The sequence below is a fragment of the Phascolarctos cinereus genome, unplaced genomic scaffold (assembly GCF_003287225.1).
Source record: "Phascolarctos cinereus isolate Bilbo 61053 unplaced genomic scaffold, phaCin_HiC Scaffold_726;HRSCAF=1367, whole genome shotgun sequence".
NCBI classification, from domain to species: domain Eukaryota; kingdom Metazoa; phylum Chordata; class Mammalia; order Diprotodontia; family Phascolarctidae; genus Phascolarctos; species Phascolarctos cinereus.
Window position 1 is genome coordinate 413,229,737 of NW_027556098.1, and position 23,532 is coordinate 413,253,268.

At 54.5% G+C, this 23,532-nt stretch overlaps 2 protein-coding genes and 1 long non-coding RNA gene across 6 annotated transcripts in view; 2 read left to right on the plus strand and 1 right to left on the minus strand.

Moving 5' to 3' along the window:
• On the plus strand, nucleotides 1–10,897 carry CXCL17 (C-X-C motif chemokine ligand 17). 2 transcript variants are annotated; one of them, XM_021003327.2, is made up of 4 exons: nucleotides 1–274; nucleotides 5,214–5,294; nucleotides 7,912–8,013; nucleotides 8,449–8,866. In XM_021003327.2, the coding sequence occupies exons 1-4, from the start codon at nucleotides 202–204 to the stop codon at nucleotides 8,502–8,504; spliced, it is 312 nt and encodes a 103-aa protein (XP_020858986.1). In that variant the 5' UTR covers nucleotides 1–201; the 3' UTR covers nucleotides 8,505–8,866. The 2 variants fall into 2 exon arrangements, with proteins under 2 accessions (XP_020858986.1, XP_020858985.1); XM_021003326.2 differs by lacking the exon at nucleotides 8,449–8,866 and adding an exon at nucleotides 10,511–10,897 and having other exon boundaries at nucleotides 3–274.
• Nucleotides 3,828–21,433, minus strand: LOC144454269 (uncharacterized). 3 transcript variants are annotated; one of them, XR_013482619.1, is made up of 4 exons: nucleotides 19,992–21,433; nucleotides 19,262–19,846; nucleotides 18,833–18,981; nucleotides 3,828–12,766 (listed from the first exon to the last, which is right to left on the minus strand). It is a non-coding gene; the product is annotated as an uncharacterized LOC144454269 (long non-coding RNA). The 3 variants fall into 3 exon arrangements; XR_013482618.1 differs by lacking the exons at nucleotides 19,262–19,846; nucleotides 19,992–21,433 and having other exon boundaries at nucleotides 3,828–11,848; nucleotides 12,460–12,766; nucleotides 18,833–19,090; XR_013482620.1 differs by lacking the exons at nucleotides 18,833–18,981; nucleotides 19,262–19,846; nucleotides 19,992–21,433 and adding an exon at nucleotides 15,994–16,077 and having other exon boundaries at nucleotides 3,828–11,848; nucleotides 12,460–12,766.
• LIPE (lipase E, hormone sensitive type) overlaps nucleotides 14,028–23,532 on the plus strand; it is a 19,418-nt gene continuing 9,913 nt past the window's right edge. Inside the window, 2 exon segments of the mRNA XM_078145885.1 lie at nucleotides 14,028–14,895; nucleotides 21,433–21,968. Of these exon segments, the coding sequence (XP_078002011.1) occupies nucleotides 14,364–14,895; nucleotides 21,433–21,968 (1,068 nt within the window). The 5' untranslated portion in view covers nucleotides 14,028–14,363.

Consider the following 23,532-nt stretch of genomic DNA (forward strand, 5'->3'; position numbering starts at 1 on the left):
TAAAGCACATGGTCTCACCTGTGACCTGAATATCAACTTCATACCACCCTCCAAGCCAACCTGCTCCTCCAATGGGAAGCCTTGCCCAGGATTAAAGAGCAGGCCACCTCACCTATTAACCCACACCTGAGCCAGCTTCCTCTCCATCCGGGACCCAACTCCCACCCGCTGGATCCAAGACTCAGTAGGACCAGCAGCAAAATGAGAGCCCCAGTCTTCTCTCTGCTGCTGCTGCTGCTGCCACTGTCTGTTGCCTCCTCCAGCTCCAATCCAGGTAAATGAATTCCATTTTCCCTGTGAGGGAGAAGGCAGCTTCTGGGTGCTGCACTACAAACAGGAGGCACGGTCAAGATTGGGGAGGGGGGCTCTCCATTTCTGGACAGTGAGGCTTGGGGTCTGCTGTCCGTGCTAGAAACCAGGGAGCTCACATGCAGGGTTCATTGTCCAGACGGAGCCCCTCCCAATGGCTCCAGCCTCCCAGACCACACTGCCCCGCCTTCCCAGTCTAGGTATGATTCAGGGACAGAACTGGACTGGAACTCAGAGGATCTGGGTTTTCTGCCTGAGTCTCCTCTTAAAATTGGCCATTTCCATCCCCCTCTCTCTGGGCTTTTTACCGTACCTAGTAGGAGAGACTAGGCATTCTCTAAAGCCTAAGAGGCTCTGCCATTCCGTGTTTCTTGAAGGAAGACAGCACGGTGGAGTGAAAAAGGGAATAATGTATTTAGCATAAGGCAGCAGAGGCTCCCAGTCCTGAGGATTTATCCACTAACTAGGACTGTGACCTTGTGCAAAATTCGTTACCCTCACCGAATCTCATTTTCCTCACCTGCAAAATGTGCACGGGAAATGGTTGGGGGAGGTAGCTCTAAAAGTCTATGTTCTATATTCTAACACTATTACCTTGGACAAGTCATTCATTATGTCTCTTCTGAGCCTGTTTCTTTATCTGAAGCCTATGAAGGTCTCTACTTCGGTCAAAGGAGGAGACAACCCACCTGGCCATCCCATTCCCTGACTATGACCCCTTTGGGGGGCGAAAAAGCAAGGAGGCTGCTCTTTTCCACTCCTAAGGGGATCTGCTAAGGTTTAGTTGTGTAGCAAATAAGTTCTGGAGAGTCAGCAGGGCTTGGGCTGCACCCCCAACTTGGCCACACTGCCTCGGTGGCTTCTTAGGAGTAATTTGAGGGAATTTGAATCTAGGTATCATGCCCCTTTCAAGCAGATCTCCTCCATTCAGAAAAATACTTCAAGCCCCTCACACTGCATGTGCAGTGACTTGTTCATGATCACACAGTCAGTTTGCAGCAGTACCAGGGAGAGAAGCAGGTCTCCTGACTCCCAAGTTCAATATTCAGAATAAATGGCGATCAAATCACATTTTAAAAAAAACTCTTTAGTTAACTGAATTAAAGAAGAAAAGATCTTGAAGGAACCTCAGAGATCCCCTAATTCAGAAGTGTCAAATTTGAAGCCTGGGGCCCAATGAGATTAAAATGTCACTGGGAAAAGTTTAACAAAATAAACAAAAAGGACAATACAAGGTAGACAGTGTTAATCTGTGGTTTTCTAAGGTAATTTGCTGCTGTGGATTCACCGTTTGGGAGGTGGGGGGTGGGGGGAGAGAACACTGCCAAGGAGGCTGGAAGGCAGAGGGAGTTTCAGTTCTAAGGTGGAAAGAGCCCTGGACTGGAGGGACCTAGGCCCTCCTTCATGTTCTGCTATTAATCATCTGGAAAAGACATTTTCAACCCATCAACACTAACCAGCTTTCTAACTTGTAAAGGGAAAGGTTACATTAAATGATGTCTAAAGTACCTCCCAGCTCTGACATTCCATAGTCTATGTGCTCTGCTCCCTTCCAACTTAGATATTACTGTTCCAAGGTGTCTGAATTGGAACCATTTTCTATGTTCTAAGTTTTTTCCCAGCTCTCACTTTCTAAGAGTCAAGCTGTCTTGTCCAACGTCACACAGAAGTTGTCATAGAGAGACTAGAGCCCAGGGCCATGAGGAACAGGCAGGGGGCCACTGTTGTTGGAATCACAGAGCGTGTGGAAACGAGTAAGGTATAAGGAGACCAGAAAAGTAGGAGAGGCTAGGTTGTACGTGGCTTTGAACAGCAAACCGAGGATCTTGTATTTGACCCCAGAGGTGATTGGAGATTGGGGTGGGGGGAGGTGAAATGGAATATCACTTTGGCAGCTGAATGGAAGACAGGCTGGAGCAGGTAGATGGACCAGCAGTTTACCGCAACAATCCAGGTGTGACGGGATGACGGCCTGTGCCAAGGTAGCGGCAGTGTCAGAGAAGAGAAAAGGCATATTTGAGATGTTGCACAGGTAGAATTGACAGGACAGGACAATGATTAGAATTGGGGTGAGAAAGAGGGAGGAGTGCAGGATGACTGCTGTGTTGCCAACCTGAAGGACTGTGAAGATAACGGCGCCCTTGCCAATAACAGGAAAGTCAGGAAGAGGGAGTCCGGGAAGAGGAGAGAGATGACTTCAGTTTTAGGCAGGTTGAGTTTAAGACATCAATGAGAACACTGCACATTGCACATACTTTGAGACTTTTTCAATATATTAATGAGTTATTTAGATTTTTTTCCTCTCATTTTCTTCTTTTTTGGTCTTGAAAATACTATTTGTTATACAAAATGACTCTGGGAGGAGGGAAACTATGGTGATGTTTAAAAAAAAAAACCTGTATATAAACAAAATTTTTTTGAAAACACAGCTATTGGGCATCCAGTTCGAGACATCCAATAGGCAATTGGAGATGTAAGACTGGAAGTCAGGAGAGGTTAGAGTCAGACAAGCAGATCTGAATTATCTGCATAGAGATGAGAATTGAATCCACGGGATGAGGTCACCAAGTGAAATAGTACAGAGAAAAGAGGGTCCAGGCCAGAGTCCTGGGCCAGACTCTAACAAAGGAAAAAAGGGAAAGGAGGAAAAAAGTCACACAGGGAAGAGAAGAACCAGGCGGAAGCAGTGTCATGAAAACCTAGAGAAAGAAAACATCAAGAAGCAGAATGACTGACAGTGTCAAAGGCTGTAGAGAGATCAGGAAAGGTGAGGGTTGACATTTAAGAGATTTCTGTTGATGACTTTGGAGATGGCACTTTCATTGGAATGATGAGATTGGAAGCCAAAAGAAAGTGAGAGGAAAGGGAGTGGAAGCACCGATTGTGGACAACCTTTCCAAGAAGTTTAGCCACCAAAGGGAGGAGAGAAGGGGTGATCTGGAGGGAGATAAACAGATCAAGAAAGGGTTTACCAGAGGATGAAGGAGACACAGGCAATGTCTGTAGGCAGCAGAGAAGTAGCCAATAGACAGGGAGAGTGAAGATTAATGAGAGTGGGGAGGACAGAGAGAACAATCTGCTGCAGAAGACAGAATGTAATGGTCCCACTTAGGCATGAAGAGGGGTTTGCTTTGACCAGAAGATGGGCCACATCTTCACGTGAGACAAGTGTGAAGTAGAAAAGGGAAGCACAAGGCATCTGAGTGATGTAAGCTCTGGAAGCTCTGGTTTGTAGGAGCCAAAAACAGAATGGCCTCAATTTTGTATTTTTTTTATTCTGATATATTCTCATTTTGTTAAATTTTTCCCAATTACATTTTCAAAAATTTTAACATTCATTTTTTAAAATGTTGAGTTCCAAATGATCTTCCTCCCTCCCACCCCCTTCCACCCCTTGAGAAGGCAAGCAGTATGATATCAATGACACCTGTGAAGTTATGCAAAACATACGTCCATATTAGCTGCATTGCAAATGAAAATATGGACCAAAAAAAAGAAAAAGAAAAGTTTACAAAGTCTTCTTTCAGAGTGAACATTCAGAGTTCATCAGTTTTTCACCACGGGTCCTTTGGAATTGTTCTGGATCTTTGCAGTTGGTCAGAATAGCCAAGTCTTTCCCAGCTGCTGGTCTCCATTTTTGAAGTGAAGTATGAGATGAGCTTCTCATCTACAGGGTGAGGGCAGGTGGGGGCGGGGTGGCCCCGTGGAAGATTTAAAGAGGATGAAAAGGTTTACAAGACTCACTTCAAAAATTAGTGAGGTGTAAAAGGATGGCCTAGCCAAAGTAAAGACTCATGAGATTAGGTGAGATAAGACATTGAGTCTCACCTTCTCAAATGACTGGGAAAACAAGTACTCAGAAAGGGGAACAGGTTTGCCTGAAGTCACCAAGTAAGCTAGCCTATCCAGATGCTAGCAAAAGCACTGGGCTCGGGGCCAAGAGAGCTGGGAAGGGAGCTCAGAGGCCCTCTCTCCCCCAGCCCATCTGACAGAGCAGCCTTGCTACTACACCTCCAACAAGTGGTCACCCAGCCTCTGCTGGTATGGCTCCAGCCAGCAGGATCCCCAGGTCCTTGACTGACAGGTTGAAGAGTCTGTGCCGCTGCCCAGAAGGGCTGGTTCTCTTGCCCTCCCTGCCTTTCTTCCAACTGCTTTGTTGAGGGATTTGGCCCAATATCAGCCTCTGTCTCCAGGACCAGCTTTTCAAGCTAGGATCCTGGGGCTAGTTATGCCCCCAGCTTTCAGTTTTCAGAGAGAGATAAGAGTTGTGGCATCACAAAGAAGAGAACAAGGCAGCCCTGGGTGAGAGGAAGATATCAGAGAGAGGCCAAGGTGGGAAGGGAAGAATGGTCTAGATGTGAGGCAACGGGATGGGTTATTTTTCTACATTAGAATTTTAGACTCAGCTTCCAGGTGGCCCAACAACTTAAGAGATTAAAGGGAAGTCGTGGTTTACCAATCTCCTCCTTACTGCTTAAGGAGGCATTTATGGTCAGAGGAAGAGATCTGGGATTGTTAAAGTCTACCAAACTAGAGAAAAATACAATCCCCGTCTTCTCCTTGATGCAGACTATAAAGTCCAAATTCTCGTCTCCAAAACTGAGCGGCCTAACCTCCCTGCAATAGGAGAGGAGGTAAAATAATAACAGACATCGACAAGAGTGGCTCAGGACTTCTAAGATATCTTTTCTCTACTATCTTCTTTGATAGCCACACTCACACTCCGATATGGGGGGTGCAAGTTTTATTTTTCCATTTTAAGGATGGGGAAACTGCTAGCTTAATAAGGTGGATTAGCTTGGCCATGATCACACAGCCAGATGGGGCTGAATTTGAACCCAAGGCTCCACACTGCAAATCGAGTGCATTTTCACTGAAAAGTGACCTCTGTTCCCTTCCCACAGAGGGTGCTGAAGGCCAGAGGGACCATAAACTTTCTGCAAAGAGGCATTCCAGGGGCAGCAGGCAGGCATGTCAATGTGAAGGTCAGTGATGTCACTTTTATCCATGCCCTCACCCTGGCTCTTCCCCCTTGGGTCCGTCTTGGCACTGGGGGACAGGGAGAGATGCTGTCTCATCAACACCCTTTCCCCTTCCTCCCACTGGTGCGGTTGGGTACTATGCTCCCATTTCTATTCCAAGAAGTAGAGTCCCAGGCAATGTTGAGCAATACCCCCAACATCACAGAATCCAAAGTTCCTTCCAAGTCTCAATCTGATATATTAATCCTTCCAATTCTAAATCCCCTTCAAATGATGGATGTAAAAACTGATGCCCAGAAAGAGGAAGGGGCTTTTCCATGGGTCTTGTCCACTCTTCCATGTATATGAAGAAGTACAGAATCTCAGCTGGAAAGGAGCTCAAGCTAACGTATGGCCCACATATACCTGCACAGGAATCCCATTAACAACAGCCCCCAGTAACTCATGGCCACCCAGTGCTTGTCCGAAAACCTCCAGTGACGAGGCATCAGCTAAGCCCCACACTCCTCTCCCACTCTGGAAGAGCCATGATCATCAGGCAGATTCTCAGCTTAATGCAGTAGGGAGAAAGGTTCCTCTCTGCACCTTCCCCCATTACTTCCAGGCTAAGAGCCCAAGTCTACCCTACATCATGAATGGGCAAGTGAATAAATGAGAAAGCGTGTTAAGTGTTTGTTCCAGGACAGCTCCATTCCTCTGCACTGGGGACAGACGTACAGAGGCTAGAAAGATAGGTCGTGGCCTCAAGGGCTTGGCCAAGGAGTCCCCATTCTCTGCCACCAGTCAACCCTGATGGGCATCTGGGCCGGGGATAATAAGGTGAGAGCAGTGAATCAGGAAAACTGGGGAGCTGTGTGAAGGCTGGATCCAAGCAGTCAGAAAGAAACTAAAGGGCTGGAGACCAACTACAAAGCAGTTAGTTACAAGGCTCTCCAAAGACCAGGCCCTGAAGAAGCTGATGTTCTACAAGAGGCACAGTCAATAGAGCCTGGAGTCAGGCAGACCTGAGTTCAAATCCAGCCTCAGATACTTATGAGCTGTGTGACATAGCGAGTTACTTTACCTGTCTGCCTCAGATTACTCATCTAAAATGGTCAGATAAGAATAACAACACCTATCTCTCAGGGAAGATCAAATGAGATCAATGCCCGGTATACAGCAGGTGCTATATTAAAGCTTCTTCCCCTCCCCCCCCAGCAGGAGAGGGGTGTCCAAGGAAGGGTCGTTTGGTTCTGGAAAGCCCGGGGGATGCTGAGCAATCAGTGGGACAGGCCGGTGATGCCCCACTTCCAGAAATGAGGGAGAGCTGGTTTGATCATTGTCTACGGGCAGGCAGTGGAAGGGAAGGTGGCTGGGGTGCCATCTGGGCGGAGGCAGCTCCTCAAGGCCCAGTCTCTGGGGGTCCTCAGAGCAGCCTCCCTCTTGGCCGACGACCAGCTCTAACTCCGTCTCATCCTATGCTCTCCGGGCTTCAGGCGGCCCATTCCTTCACGAGGTCTGGAAAGCATTCCCTGTCATCTCTGCCCACCCAAAGTCTACTTTTGCTCCAAGGCCCGGCTCAGCAGCTGCCTCCCACTGCCAGTGGCTTCTTTCCTCTGTTTCTAAGAGTAGCTTATCTTGGCTTCTCCCATCTACCACACAGCCGGCTTCTCTTCCTGTGTCCCTCCCCCCTATTAGACTCCCCATTCTTTTCATTTTGTATCCTCTGCAGGTAGCTCAATGCCTTCCACATCAGAGGCACTTAATAAATGTTTACTAAATTTGAATTTGACTGATGACTTTTGGACAAAGCACAAGGTCCCCACAATATTCACTCAAGAATTTTAAAGAACCTAATGTTGAAAAACATGATCTTCTCCTAGTGACCCTTTAAGCCACTGAAGACAGTGCTTGTGCCCCCCTTAGACAGCTGTCTCTTCACCAGGCAAAAAACTCCCTCATTCTTTCTATGGATCCTTTAAACCTCGTTGAAATGCTTTGCAAGCCAGCAAAGGTCCAAGGAGCCCGGCTCTGGGGAAGGCTCTCCCTTCCCTTCTCTGGTGCCTCACAGGCAAAATGATGATGCTAACACCTACACTACCTTCTGCACAGTTATATTCAAGTCAGCAAGCTTAACAAATATTAAGCACCTACTATGGGCCAGGCATCATGCTACAAAGAAAGGCTCTCCAGGAGCTCCCGGTCTAATGGGGGAGACGGCATGTAAACAACTACATACTAACGAGTTCTACATGGGCTACATTGGAAATAATCAACAGAGAGAAGGCCTGGAAGTATGGGCTTCTCAGAGACAGTGAGATTTAGGCTGGGCCTGGGAGGCAGCCAGCGCAGACATCCAGAGTCTGGAGACGGGTGGTTCAGTGTGAAGGGAAGCCAGAGGCGGGGGTCACAGTGAGGAAAGAAGTGGGCGAGCCCTAAAGTCCCTTCTAGCTACAAACCCCTGGTGCCACATAAATGTGTGCCGTGTAAACTTGGCCAGTTCCTCTCTGCAGGCCTCAGTTTCCTCATCTGCAATATGAGTGGATAGATGATCCCTGAGGGCCCTCCAGCTCCAAATCTCGGGATCCTTTTATCAGCCATCCTTCCCCTGAATTTGAGGTGGGAAATGGGGGTATTTCAGATGTCTTCCAGAACATTCATGGAGGAAAGACAGTACTGGAAGCCAAGCCACCTGCAAGACAGTGCCCATGTGACCGCCTTAAACCCAAACAGAAAAACGCAGGTAAGCTGTGGGAGAAGGCACCAATCTAAATAAACAAGGCCATCGGGGAGGGAGGGAGAGTAAACACAGGGAAGTCAGGACTGAGCCAAGGACGGAGGGCCTCTGCTTAGTCACAGACTCAAAGAGCTCAGAGGCCTTAACGAGTCTATCCCTCGGGAGAAACTGAGGCCCAGCAAAGTGAGGAGGCTTGTCAGAGATCACACCACAGTTGATGGCCCAGCTGTGATAGGAACTCGGGTGCTTTGATCGCAAAGCTTCCCCCTCCCTGTACTGCCCAGGCCCCATCCGGGCCATGTCCAAGCGGGGAGGTGGCTGGGGGAAGAGGAAGGAAGGAAGATTCCAACTTCTCCTGACTCTGCATCCTCCCCGTGCAGGGGAGGTGGTGACACCCTGAACTTCCGTCACTGTCACAAACTTCTGACTCCCCTCCTGTAGGACTATGGACTTCCCATCTGACTGTTCTGAGCCTCAGTTTCTCCTCTGTCAAATGAAGATAATAAGGAAGCAGTCTTCTTTAGAGCACAGTAATGTGGCCAGAGGGCACCACAGAGCTGCAAAAACAACACACCCGGAGTCGAGTCCCAGCTCTGGCCCTCCCAAGGCCTGTGACCATCTTGGATGGCCACCTCCCGGGGGCTGCTGGGGAGCGTAAAAGCACACCCCACCCCACCCAACCTCCTTCACAGGGCTGTCCCGAGAAGGGCTTCACACACCTCCAAGTGTCAGAGAATCTTGAGGGATTCTGATTCAAAACCACCAGGGCGGTCTTGGCACAATACTGAGGGTCACTAAAATTTAGCTGCTTCTAAATAGCGTGTGTGTCCTGGATGCCTTGGGCTGTCTGGTGAAGGCGGTGGGGCCCTTCTCAGAACCATGCTGTTGAAATGGTTATTAAAATACTAAAAGAAAACAACAAAGTTCCTGGACCCTCTGTGAAGAATCCCTGGGCTAAATGAGTGGGTGGGGAGAATCAGGTCTTCGGCCAGAACACAGCTCTGGGGTGATTCCGGCTCCCCTTCTCACAAAAGCCCTGTGAGGTCGGGGGTACTGCTGTACTTGACAGCTGGAGAAACCAAGGCTCAGGAAGGGTGGTGCCTGGACCCCACGTGACACAAGAAGTGTGAGGGCCAGGGCTCAAACCTAGGCCTTGCCAGACTTCTTCTACCACATTATCCCGAAAGCTGAAGTCAGCTCTCCTCAGGGCTACTCCCCCCAGGCCCCACCAAAGGAGACGTGGAGAACCCTGGGTGGGGCACTTAGAAACCCTGTCCCTACACACCAGGTGACCCTCAGCCCTCAAGGGGCATGGTGGAAAGACACGACAAGCCTGTCCTCCATTCCCAGCTGGAAGGCTTGGAGTACTGGCCCATGAGGGCATGTGACTGTTGTCAGAGGACAGCCCACCTTAGGGCAGAGGGTCATAAACAGAAGGACACCCTGGTCGAGGTGATGAAATGCACCACTGCTAAGTGCCTACTATATACAGTGCCTTAGGCTAGGTGGAAGACTGGAAGATGAACGACGCCAGGACCCTTGCCCCGCCCAGGTCTGCCCAGGTCGGGGAAGGCTGGCCTGTGCACAAACACCGATGCTACAGTGGCAGAATACGAGGGCCAGGGCGGCCGAGCAGAGCCACTCCAGAGGCGGGGACAGGCTCACTCCCCTGGCAAGGGCAGGAAGGAAGGGGCGGCTGGCCCAAGAAGGGGGCGCCGTCTGGGCTGAGCCTCAAAGGGGAGGAGCGTGGTCTAAGCAAAAGCACGGGGATGGACCAGAACAAACGATGGAGAGGCACCCAGGATGACTAGAATGGAAGGAGGGAGGGAGAGAGAAGGAGCATCTCTGTAAGCACCTACTACGTGCCAGGCATTGTGCTAAGTATTTTTTTTTTTAACAAATATCATCTCATTTAATCCTCCCAACCACCCTGGGAGGTAGGTGCCATTATCATCGTCACCATTTTTACATCCAAGGAGGCCAAGGCAATCAGAGGTTAAGTGACTCGTCCAGGATCACACAGGCGTCTGAGGCTGGACAGGAACTCAGGTTTTCCTGACTCTCGACTCAGCACTCTATACACTCAGCCACCAGTTGCCTCACGAAGGGCAGGAGAATGAGGTAAAGCTGGAAAGGCAGGCTTCAGGTGAGGCTGTGGTAGGTCTTGAATGCCAAAGCTAGCACTCTAAACCATCCAGTAAGATAGTGACGGAGTAGCTAACTGCATCAGTGGAGGAAATATCCTCACACGTAGAAAGAGGCCTGGATCCGGGGTGAGAGGCCCCAAGTTCAAACACTGGCTCCAGTACTTTAGCGCCTTTGTGGTCTTGGGCAGGTTCACTTAACGCTGGAGGCCTCTGTTTCCTTCTCGATAAAGCCCGGGGCTCTGACCTGGGTGATCTCAGATGGAACCCCAGCTGTCCTGGCTTCCAGCCCCACCTTCTCTCCAAACCTCGGATCCAGGTCTTGGGCCCAACTAACCTGGCGTCTCTCGCCTTTCTAGGCTTAGGGCATCGGAAGCACTGGAGACGGAGCTGCCTCCGGTTTCTGAAGCAATGCCAGCTGCGGGACATTACTCTGCCTTTGTAAGAGATCAGTCCAGTCTGAAGGGCAGAAGGTCAGCTCCCAAGATGGCTTTAATTCAGAAACGACCCCCAGGGTCACGTGGACTGCAGGCACTCCTCAGCTTGATCCCTCCGGGAAGCAAGCACCTGACCTCTCTTCCCCGTCTCTGCCCACCCTTTCTCAGGTCCAAGTTGGGGCCGGGGGAGAGGATGAATCAGTCCCCACAATCCCTAATCGCCAGGGAAACTCTTCAGCCTCACTGACCATCACCACGCCAGCAACATGTAGCACCCTGGGGTCTTCAATAAAAACGAAAAACATTTCACCAGCGGAAGTGGCTGGGTTAGGTTCCCAAGGCCCTGGCCGCTCCCTGCCTGGCCCAAAGTCGCCTGCCAGAACCCCTGAGGCCATTGAGGCCAATCCAATTCCCCAGACACTGGGGAGCCATCAGATCCGGAGGAGCGTAGCAACCATCAACTCCTACCTTGTCAGCTTGGGCCCAGAGAGGGCCAGTAAGTGGCCTGAGTTTTCTCCAAGCCACAGCCCTCTGGAGGACAAGCTCTTTGGGGAATGCCAGAACAAACAAGCAGTCACTGGTTCTCTGGCATCTGGGTGGGTTTTAAAGGATGGGTGGCGAGGCGAAAGGGAGCATGGCACAGTGCGTTGAGAACCAGCCGCCTCAAAGTCAAGGAGACCCAGGGCCCAGCTCCTGTGGGGCAGGTCTGGGTTTTGTGAGCTCCAGAGGAAAGCACTTAGCCTTCTCTCAGGCCCTCGGACAACTCTTCAAAGCTAGGAATGACTGAGTCGAGCTGATCTGAATTGGTATAGGGAGTAAAATCACAGGCCTGCTCCAAAAATCCCAGTAAGAAACTACCCATTTGTACGGCACCTTCAGGACCACAAAGCCCTCGGCACGTGGCACTATGGCAAAGGCTAGAAGCAGGAAGGTTGTCGTATCAGGGTCGTGGCCAAGGGCACAGAGAGACAGGCCCAGATATCTGCCCAAGATGCTGCGAAGGTGGTTTGGCTATGGGAGGCGAGAGACAAATCAATGACCCCCAAGCAAGGGAACACCAAGGAAACAGAGCTGCCCCCCATGGGAAAGGGAGAAGCAGCTGGGCTCAAAGGGAAAGGTCACAAGCCCCGTCAGTCTGGGGCACGTGAAGTCTGTGGTGTTGGCTGAGGGTGGCCATCTGGGGGTCAGGAGAGAAGGAATGTCTGATGACCCACCTCTGAGAACCATGTGGCACTGCTGAAGTTATCCAGCTCTGGGAGACTGCCAAGACAATGAAGGAATGAAGCACGTATTAAGTGCTAGCTATGTGCCAAGGACAGGGCTCAGTGCTAAGGATAGAAAGAAAAAAAGGAACAGCCCCCCGCCCCCAGAAGGAGCTCTTGCTCCAACCAGGGGTGACAACACATGGAGGTGCAGGATAGATGGACAGAAAGGCCCCGAGTCCTACAGGGGCAGAGAAGGGACACATGACAAGTCTGTAGGGAGCATCGGCCAGTTGGGGGGGGGGGTAGACATGGGGGGATGGGGACCAGAGGGCCAAGCAGCAGGGTAGACAGCAAGGCCCAGAGCACCCTGGGACAGGTGGTAAGGCCTGCTGCTCAGTCACCAGTCTTGTCAATTCCTGGCTCACCAAGTGACATAAGCAGCTACATCACCTCTCCAGCCAGCGTTCCCAAATTGAGTCTAGGCAGCCCTGGATTCTTCAAGGAAGGCACCCCTCCCTCTAGAGACATCCCCAAGGACCCAAAGCTACCCAGGGGGGTGGAGAAGAGGTGAAGAAGCGAAGGGTACCTAGCTAGTAGGTCAGACCCTTGGGAAATGAGAGAGGTGTGATGTCAGCAGATCATTCAAACCCCAACTCAACCACTTACCTGTGTGACCTTGGCAAAGTCCCTTCACGTTCTCTGGGCCTCAGTTTCCTCTCCTGTTCAGTGAGCAGGTGGGACTCCCCTTCCAGCTCTAAACTCTGTGGTCCTAGGGGTTTGTGAAGAAGATGCTGAAGCAGCAGCTAGAGAGAAGCAGAGCTGAGAACCAGGAGAAAATGGAAGCTCTAAAGGTAGAAGAAGGCATCCTCTGGGAGGAGAGGAGCATCTCTCTCTGTGACATGCATCCTTTCCTCAAACACTGAGATGTTTTTCCAGAACAAGGGCGTTTGTTGCAAGGTCCAGGACTCTGTCTCTGAAAGACCATAAAAAGCAGGGGACCGAGTTAGGATGCCCACCTTGGGGGAGGCAAGAGGGTCCCCTGAATGGGTGAGGGGGCAGGGCCCTGTCTATGACATAAGAAGCCAAGCCCCACCCTTACCAGGGGAGGGCCAGGGGCACAGGCCCCCTCCTTTCCTCACCCCAGTGGAAAGGACAGAGGTAGCATCACTGGGCACAGTAGAAGGGGCCAAGTGCTGAACACACGCACCAGCCAGGCTCACGAGTGGGGAATCGGAGATGCCGGGATGAAGGAACGCATGGAAATCAAAGAGACGCACGGACACGAGGAGCCAGTGAGAGATCTGTAAAGGGGGTGATCTGGGGGGTCAGAAGGATGGAGGCTGGGCTAGCAACATCTCCCACAGTGGAGCAGGGGCCTAGATCGCAGCAGCGACCTGCCTCTGAACAAGGACTGAGATCACACAAGGGACCTGCTACCAAGCAGGGACCTAGATCACGGCAGGAAACTTCATTAGAGCAAGAACCTGCCACTGAGAATGAACTTGTACACCAGCAGAGCTCAGCATCGGAGCAGACCCCCACAGCCCAGCTGGGACCATGTTCCCCTGAGCAGACCCCTATACCACAGCTAGGACCACATGCCCCTGAGCAGACCCCTGTACCACAATTAGGGCCACGTGCTCCTGAGCAGACCCCCACAGCACAACTGGGACCACATGCCCCCAAGCAGATCCCCACAGCACAGCTGGGACCACATGTCCCTGAGCAGACCTGCACAGCACAGCCGGGACCATATACCCCTGATCAGATCCTTCTAGCAAAGCTGGGACAACATGTCCCTGAGCAGACCTCTGCACCACAACTAGGGCCACATGCCCTTAAGCAGACCCCTGTACCACAATTAGGGCCACGTGCCCCTGAGCAGACCCCCACAGCACAGCTGGGACCACATGCCCCCAAGCAGATCCCCACAGCACAGCTGGGACCACATGTCCCTGAGCAGACCTGCACAGCACAGCCGGGACCACATGCCCCTGAGCAGATCCCCACAGCACAGCCGGGACCATATACCCCTGATCAGATCCTTCTAGCAAAGCTGGGACAACATGTCCCTGAGCAGACCTCTGCACCACAACTAGGGCCACATGCCCTTAAGCAGACCCCTGTACCACAATTAGGGCCACGTGCCCTGAGCAGACCCCACAGCACAGCTGGGATCACATGCCCCCAAGCAGATCCCCACGGCACAGCCGGGACCACATGCCCCCAAGCAGACCTGCACAGCACAGCTGGGACCACATGCCCCCGAGCAGATCCCCACAGCACAGCCGGGACCACATGACCCCGAGCAGATCCCCACAGCACAGCCGAGACCATATACCCCTGATCAGATCCTTCTAGCAAAGCTGGGACAACATGTCCCTGAGCAGACCCCTGCACCACAGCTGGGACCACGTGCCCCTGAGCAGATCTCTCTAGTAAAGCTGGGGCCTGCCTCCGAACAAAGGCCAACATTCCAGCCTGAATCTCCATCCCAGTCAGAATCTGCCTCGGAGAGAGACCTATCCCTCACATCACAGCACGGCCACACCTTCCAACACAGATCAGTGATGCATCTAGAACTTAAATCCCTGCAGGACTCAACCTCAGAGCTGGAGTTTCATCAGGGCTCAGCCTCTGAGAATGGACCCACATCCCATCTCAGAGGTACAGCAGAAGTAACAGCATCCCAGCCTGGCGCTGCCTCTGAGAGCGAGACTGCAGCACAGCCAAGACCCCAATTGAAGCAGGAGTCCATATCACAGCAGGAATCCACCAGGCACCTCAAACCCAAGTCAAAACAGGACTCTACCTCAGAGCAAGGACCTATAACAGGGCAGGCCTCTCCCTTACAGCCAAGACCTGCATCACAGCAAGAAGCTGGCTTCGAGAAGGAACCCATAACACCGAGGACACTCACACCCCAGCCTTCGCCACGGCAGCCACTTGTAACAGAGAATGAACGCAATGCCCTGGACACCGGATCCCAGGAGGACTCTTCCATCCTCCAGGAACCTCCTTCCCACCACAAGGTGACATCAGCAGCAGGCAGAATCCTGGGCCACGATGGAAAGATGCATATCTATCATCCTAGAGATGCAGGTGAGGAATGGATGAAAAGAGGTGAAAGGACCCTATTTAGTTGGAATGGCGGAGTAGAGGGAAAGGAGGGCAGTGACTGGGTCTAAGTGGACGCCCCAGATTCCAAATTCACACTCCAAGAGCTCTGGGTGGGCAGTCTGAGGGCCTGAGCTCAGTTTCCACTTCTGTCACTTGCCACCTCCCTGGGTGGCCTTGGGCAATGTCACTTATTTCACTGGGCCTGAGATTCCTTACATGCAAAATGAGAGGGGTTGGCCTACACACAGTACGTTGAAGACCCTTGTCACCTCCAACTCTACTGTGATCCTGTGATGGGGGAGGGGGAGAGGAGAGAGAAGGAGAAGAGGGAAATCACATTTTAAAAGATGCTGGACTTGATGTCTCACTCTCCCAAAGCTGCTGCTTTGTAGCCCACAAACCCTTGGGATGCAGGGCTGGGCCCCTCCTGTCCTTTTCCTGGGGTGGGGGGGGGAGCCTCAGTAGAGCCCCTCGCTCAGGCCCAGGGCCACCTCAGGAATGGGGGGAGCACACCCAAATCCAACAAGCCTGCATCAAGCCCCAACTATGTGCCCAGACGGCGCTGGTGCTGGGGGCCTCAAGTAAATGGAAAAGTCCCTGCTGTGGCGGGCTTAGGACACAAGCCCCGCTCCCTGGCTCTGGATGAGGGGCCACGGGACCTGACCCGCCTCAGCCCCTGCAGACCCTCAACCCCCACCCCCCGTGCCCCACTCCGAGCCCACTAGCCACGTGGCAGGTAGCGGAGGGCGGAGAGGATAAGAAACCATGCCCACATGTCTAGGCCACACCCACTACTCCAGACCACGCCCCGACGCCAGCCTAGGCCACGCCTCCCTTCAGGCCCCATACAAATATCCCCCCCGAGGCCACGCCTTCGCTTACGCCACACCCACTACTGGGCCACGCACCATTCCAAGCCCTAGGCCTATGGGCGGGCAAGGGAGGCCTCGAGCTCTCCTCTGCTTCCCACCTTTTCCTATAACAGTTCTTCATCATTTGAACGGACTAGGCATAGGGCACGCATGCGCAACCCCCAGGTAGGGCTGGAAGGGAGTAGGAGGAGAATGACACGTGCCCCACCTTCGGCTCTCAAAGCTGGAGGTTGTCCCGCCCCCCGCCTTCCGCTCTCTCTAGGGAAGTGCGCCTGCGCAGTAACCTGAGCCTCCCTCTGGCCTGAGGAAGAAGTTGCTGGCAGGAAAGATGGGGGTGAGGGCGAGAGTAGCGGCCACTCAGTCCGGGTCCGGCCCCTACTCCCGGGTCAGGAGAGGGCGCAGGGGACGGGAAAGGGAAGGAGGGCGTCGCGGAAAGGCCCTCTTACGGCTCTTTAAGGACCCTGGGGGCGGGCCCTAGCCGCCCGGAGTCGACGCCTATTGGTCCTTGGGACGGGGGCTGGGCTGTGGCGCGGGGAGGGGATTGGTCCGGTGGCGGGGAACGGGCCGAGGACGATGGAGCTGGCGGGGGGAACCGGGGTCTTCAGGACCAAGGAGAGAGCGGGCAGCCGAAGCCGCCGGCTGTGGCGGCGAGGCCGGGCCAAAGGTGAGAGGGAGCGGAGCTGGCCCTGGGTCCGAGTGCGGGGGGAGAGTAGAACTGTAGCCCGCCCGACCCACTGCGGGGCTCCTCTGTCACTGGTGGGGAAAGAGCTGGATGTCCCGATGTCACCGGGCACCTGGGGTGTGTATGGGGGGTGGGATGGGATGTACCATGTGGGAGGGAGAGATATAGATAGGGTGGGATGTACCACATAGAGTGGGATGTAGGAGGGATGAGCATAAGGGGCAACGGTAGAGTGGGATATACCATGGGGGGAAGGAGGAAGGTTCGGAGCTTGATGTACCACCTAGAGTGGGATGTAGGGGGGATGGGCCGTGAGGAGAAGGGGGCCAGAGTGGGATGTACCATGGGGGAGGGGGCTTAGAGAGTGGAATGCCCCATGGGAGGGGACATGGAGTGGGATGTCCCGTGGGGAGTGGGAGATAGGGAATGGAATGTGCCTTGTAGAGTGGAAGTATGGAGGAGGGCGTGGTATGTGCCACTGCCCCTGAGAGGAGGGGATGGGGAGAGAGGTGGGATGGCCCACCGGGATGTGGAGGGGGAGTAGCTCGGTGGGATGGCCCACCGGGGGGGGGGGAGTCATGTCCCGCCGTGGCCCGGGTCGGGGGAGAGGAGGACAAGCCGGACCTGGGAGGGGAGGGGAGGTGGCGGAGCAGTGGTTCTGGGGCCCGACCATCAAACGCCATTTAGGATTGTGAACCTCCAAGGGACTCTCATTTTCCTGATGAGGAAACTAAGTCGTTGTCACACACCAGTACCAAATGTCTGAGGCAGGATTTGAACCCAAGTCACAACACTATAGGTCCAGAGTTGGAAGGAGCCCCAGAGACCATTCTGGTCTAACCTCACTTTGCAGAAGGGGAGACTGAGGTCCAGGGAAGTTATGACTTCCTCAGGATCATGTGTGGCTTAAGCCTCAGAGCTGGGATTTGAATCCAGGTCCTCTGACTCCAAATCCAGTACTCTATGCAGTGTCTCCTAATTCACTTATTTAACTCACCTTTCTGAAACTCAGTTTTCCCATTTGTGTAGTGGATACAATAGCATTATAAGTGTGAGATGTTATTGGGATGTCCCAAAGGAAAAGAGAGCTAATTGATGGCCCATTCTAGGCTGAACTGCTTGTCCTTGCATTACATTTCGGGGGATGTCCTACAGATACTTGAGGAAGCTTGAAGTGGGGTGACTAATGTGTATGGGAGGAGGAAGAATAGAAACAATAGAAACCCAGCTTGGAAGGGAATGTAGCCGAATGAGTGATGAATTCTCATTCCTCCCCCACAACCTGGCAATCCTGGTTTGGAGAGTATGGCCCAGTTTGGTAGACCTTACCCAATCCCCAGCCCAATGGCCCTGAGTATACAGGGAGCTTGGGAAATAACCCCCCAAGCACATCCCACAGTCATCTTCCAGTATCCATCCAGGCCTCCAACAGCACCTCTTACACTGATCCCCTTGATTTATGAAAGAGCAAGGTTGGGGTGACACTGTTCCACTCCCTCCACACAAGGAGAGTTAAGTGTTGGAAGGGCCATTCTCCCCCCACCTACTGCCCAGGACAAGGTGGGTGTCATGGAGCTAAATTTCTCTAGGGATGAGCCGTGGGTACCTGGCGAAGGGAGGGTCCCCCTCAACAAAAAGCCCATCCTTGTCATTTCTCAGAGCATCTCAGACCTTCCTGGGAACTACAGAAGCCCCTCTCCCAGACCATAGGAAAGAGCCTGCCTTGGGGCAGCAAGTACTCCAACCTGTCTGGGGCCACATCCCTACCTCAGCTCATAAGAGGAGGGGACCAAATGAGGCGGATGACTGTACACTGTTATGATGCCCACACTCCCCCAGACAGTCTGAGACACGGGCCGTGCCCTCCCTGGAGCGAGTGGGCAGTAATACTGAGGAGTTTGGCAGAGGTATCTCCCCAGCTGGGTCCCTGCCCTCAGGACTCCATCTTGCCTTTCCACACAAATTATTAAGCAAGGGGTGGATGGAAATCACCTTCCCAGCCACAGGGACACCAGCTGCCACAGGGCCCAGGGCTACACCCACACTGAGCTCTCACTGGTGAGTTCCAACCCAGCCTAGGATCCATACACCCTTTCCCCTGAGCCCTGGGATTATTCCCACATATCCCTTCTGAGTTCAGACCTGCCCCCCACCCCCACCCTCGACACAGCATGCTCCTGGAGCTTAGACAATGGCCCACTTCCCTCTGATCTAGAGCCCCGGAGCTACACATATTCACCTAGCTTTCCTAAGCTCCCACCCCCTGACCTCCTACCCTGGCCTCACACACTCGCTACTCCTGGGCCCAGGCCCAAGCCAAGCTCCTGCCCAGCTCCCTCCCACAGGCTCACTGACCCTCCTTCACCTTTTCCTCCTTGTTCTTCCCAGGAAATCCTTGTTTTCTGACTTCCTGCACACTTGATCCCCAGGAGACTCTGTTTTGGCTGCTGGCCTCTCCCCTGCCCCCAACCCTTCTGGGACAAACTGAATCAGAGGCTCCCTGCACAGGCTGTCCTGGGGACAAAGTTTAAGACATTGGGTTAGGCCACATCCATTCCTTTACAGGGCAGAGGGACAAGCTTGTCCTTCCTGGACTTTGGCTCATTCCTCCCCCTCCCAGTGGGGCCCAGCCTCGTCCGGCCCCCATTTCACCCTTAGCCCCCAGTCCCCCTCGCTAGTGCCTCCACTCATTTCTGAGCATCTATGTAGAGTTGAAAGGAATATGAGAAGATATCTAGTTCAGCACCCCCCCCCACAACAGGCCCAGAGTTAAGTGACTTGCCCAGGGCCATACCGGTAGAAGGTAGCTGAGGCAGGCCAGGCCCTCCGACTCCCAGTCCAGCTCCCATTGCGTTTTCTGCCTTCTCCCCTGACCCCCCAGCTCCCTGCTTGTGCCCTCTGTCCCCATTGCCTCTGGCTCAGCTTGGCCTCAGCCCCTTGTCCTGGCACAGGGTGCCCTCTGCTCCAGTTCTACTGTGAACACATAACCCCGAGGCACAGCAGCCTCTGCTCTCATTTCCCTGTAACCCAGTCTCTGTCCCTGGCAGCCCGTAGTCTGCTCCCAGTCCATCCGCCAGGACTGCCCCAGGCTGAAGGGCCTGCTGCTAATCAGCTTTTGTTCCCGAAGCTGGAAGAGGGGAGAGATGAGGCACACCCCCCACCCCTGGATCACCCAGTGCCAGGCAGTGGGGGGCGGCCCAGCTCTCAGCCTGAATGGGCCCTCTGTTAGTCATCTCAGGCTGTAGCAGTCCCTCTGGAAAGTCAGGGTGATCATTCAGCCCCCCCAACGGGACCAATCTTTCTGGCTTATGGCACTGTCACTCAACAGGCATCCACTTCTTAGTGATAGGCTCTTTCTCTGGTGCCTCACTTTCCTTTTCTGTTCAAATAAAGACAGGTTTAAAGGAAATGTGTAAGGTTGTTCCTAGCTGGAAACCCACTGATCCATCCGTCCATTTTCCCTGGGAGATGGAGGCCAAGGGTGATGGGGGCGGGGGGGGGGGGGGCAAGAGCAAGGGGCTCACAGGATTCTGCGGAGCCAGGCTAGACCATTGAGCAGTCAGGGAGTGGAGCCAGGCACTGAAATCCCCCAGGCGAAACTCCAGGGTCCTAGGATAGAGAAGTTCTGGAGGCTGGAGCAGGGGCCAGATGTGGCCACATGAGTCCTACAGAACATCGGTAAAACGGGCTCAGTCAAAAGGCCGCACTTGAGGATCTCCAGGGGCACAGGAGGCCTCAAGGCCGGGATCACCACCCCTGGCCTAGATAAAGGAATAGGGGGAAGACGAGGACTAGTTGCTATGCCTCCTGTGTGCTAAGCGCTGGGTTACAAAAAACGGGGCACAATTCAGCCCCTGCTCCTAAGGAGCGCACAGTCTGATGGGGGAGAAAATGGACAAAGAAGCCAGGAAACACTGAAGGCTGTGGGTAGAATGGGTAGAATGGGTAGGAGGTGGGATTCTAGCTGGGACTGAAGCAAGCCAGAAGAGACGAGGAGGGAGAGCGGCCAGGCGGGAGGGAGCCGGAGGGGACCGATGGCCTGGGAATCCAGGCAGCTCCCATTGATTGCATATTGGAGTCGGGAGATTGTTGACATCACGTGCTTCCCCCCAGTGCCAGAAGCTGCAGCCAGAGGAGAAGGGAGGGGGCTGGGGGGGTGGTCCTTGCCCGAGAGGGCGGAGTCTGCCCCTCCCCTGCCAGGTTTTATAGACCAGAGAGCTCCTTTCTAGACTGGCAGTTAGAGGCAGCTGCCCTCGGGGCCTGGATTTGGGCCGGGAGATGCTAGGGATAAACAAAGAAAGGAAAATGGGTGAGTTGTGTGGTCCCTCATGTGCCCAGAGCCTTCAGGAGAGGACAGAGAGGAAGATGGTGGGGCAGAGGGGGCTTTGCTGTGCTTTGGGGAGGGGGCCTAGAGGAAGAAGTCGTGGGGCTAGATGCCTGAATTTGGGGAGAAAACTGGAGACTAAGTGGGAGGGGGCGGTTAGAGGAGGCAGGGGTAGGCCACTGGGGACTTCAAACTGGATGCTGGAGTCCTTGCAGAGAGAGAAGTGGGAATCAGACATCTAGGACCTGGAAGGGAGAGGAACTAGAAACTAGATGCCTGGGTCCTTGGAGGGAGACCCAGAAACTGGATCGCCTGGGCCCTGGGAAGGGGGGGAGGCCGCATGCACGGAGGGAGGGAGGAGAACGGGGCAGCAGAAGCCTGGGCTCTCACAGCAAGGGAGGCTGATGGTGCCGGGAGGGATGACAGGGAGGGGCCTGGCTGCAGTGACCCCTGGGCTCTGGGAGCTGTGGGCAGGGGTCCCCGAGGCACCTGGGGATGGCACTGGACATTTGGGTCCTGGGATGGAGAAGGAAGGCAAAGAGGCCTTGGCATGAGGGCCAGATCCCTGGCTCCAAAGGGGTGAGAGGTCAGAATGGAGACCCGTGCCCACCTCCAGCCACTATCGCTGTCTCTGTCCACAGCCTCCCGCCTGACCCATGGCATGGACCTGAAAACCATGACCCAGTCACTGGTGGCACTCTCGGAGGACAACGCCACCTACTTTGCCAGCCAGGGTCCCGGGGAGACGGCCCGCCGCCTCGTGAGGACCTTCACGGGCATACAGGAGCAGGTGCTGGGGCTGGAGCCAGCCCTGAGCCAGCTGCTGGGCATAGCCCACCTCTTTGACCTGGACGCCCAGACACCCGCCAACGGTTACCGCAGCCTGGTACACACGGCGGGCTGCTGCCTCGCCCACCTGCTGCACAAGGCCCGCTACGTGGCCGCCAGCCGCAAGAGCATCTTCTTCCGAACCGGCCACAACCTGGCCGAGCTGGAGGCGTACCTGGCGGCCCTGACGCAGCTGCGAACCCTGGCCTACTACGCCCAGTGCCTGCTGGCCACCAACCGACCGGGCGGCCTCTTCTTCGAGGGTGTCGGGGGACTCAGTGCGGACTTCCTCAGAGAGTACGGCACCCTGCACAAGGGCTGTTTCTATGGCCGCTGCTTGGGCTTCCAGGTGAGGGGCCACGGCCACGGCTAGGGTGGGTAGCTGGGCAGGACGCTCCTTTGCTGAAGCCTTCTCCCCACAGGGCAGATGAGGGAAGGGCCATAGATCAGAGGCCGTCTGAGCCAGAGAGGAACCTTGACGGCCAGAGCTGGGAGGGACCCTAGAACAGAAGTTCTAGAACCCACAAATGGAGAGGAAGTGGAGGCCCAGTGAGGGGGCCCAGCCTCCCCAAGGGCACACAGGAAGGCAGGGCCAGAGCCGTAAAGCTCTTTCACACACTGCCTTCTCCCCCGCCTCTGGAATCTCTCCAGCGTCCTTGGCCCCTTGGTGCCCGTGGCCATGACCTCTAGAGAGTTCCCTGGAGTTTGCCTGCACTTACCTCGCCTGCTGGGGCAGGGGTGGGGGGCCCTCCAGAGAGGGCAGCGGCCCTGATGCCTAGGATCTGGGGCACGTCCTTGTCCTCCACCCTTCCCCCCACCAAGAAGAAGAAAAATAAGTCAGCAGATGTTTACCAAGTGCTCGGCACGTGTATGGGATGGTGCCCTGTGCTCATAAATACTCGGCTCTGACCTTGGGGTCCTGGGGCTTTCTTCAGAGTGCCAGCCCCCCCCCCCAGGAATCCCCTGGCAGTCCCGCTGACCTTTGTTCCACTGGGCCAGGAAGCTCACAGTGGGCAGCTCAGCTGGACCTGCCACAGCGTGGGGAGGGAGGGGGTCAGTACAGGGGCCACACCCTCCAGCAATCAGAAGGGAGGCCCACCAGCCCTTGCCTGCAGCCACTCTGTGCCTCCCCATCTCTCTGCCTCTAAGTCACTCCTGTGCCCTCGTCTTCCATCACTCCCCTCCTCGTTGGCTAGATGTCGCCCCCTCTCTCTAGATGTGAGAGACAGCCCTGCCTGTAGTGCCTGCCCGGCTCTGGGAGGGCATGCAGGCCCCCTGAGGCAGGGCCATCAGCCCATAGCAGTCTGGAGATGCGAGGGTGCTAGGAAACCCCTCCGGTTCAGGTCGGGCTCTGTCCCTCACCAGCCCTGGAGGCTCTTCTGGGCTCTCGCTTTCAGAGTTGGTGCTGGCCTACGCCAGTAGCAGGAGTTCCCTCCTGCGGGAGTCCCCCCCCTCATTTTACATGAGGCCCAGAAAGGGCAGGCGGGTTCTTCTGCCCCCACTCCTCCCCCTTCCATCCCCCAGGACTCTCCATTCCTGTCTCATCAGCTTCCTACCTCGTCATCTCTCGCATCCCCATTTCTTTCCATAACCCCTGTCTCAGCTTCCCGGAGCTGGAGTCTCAGCGCTGGCGGGAAGGTGACGGCCACCCGGCCCGGCCCTCACCGGGGGTCCGTCTGTGCCCCCACGCTCACTGCTGACGTCTGGCCTCCCTGTGGCTTCCTCTTATTGTCCCCCGCTCTGGCCCCCAGAGCCGAGGCCCATGGCTGCCAGTGTGGCTGCTGCAGCAGGTTTTGGGAAGCCCATGCTGCATGCCAGGCCCCGTGCTGCATCTTCTGGATGCAGACACGAAGCACTGCCCAACTTCAGGAGGCTTGCATACAGTCAGTAGACAACGTGCACCCAGAGAGAGA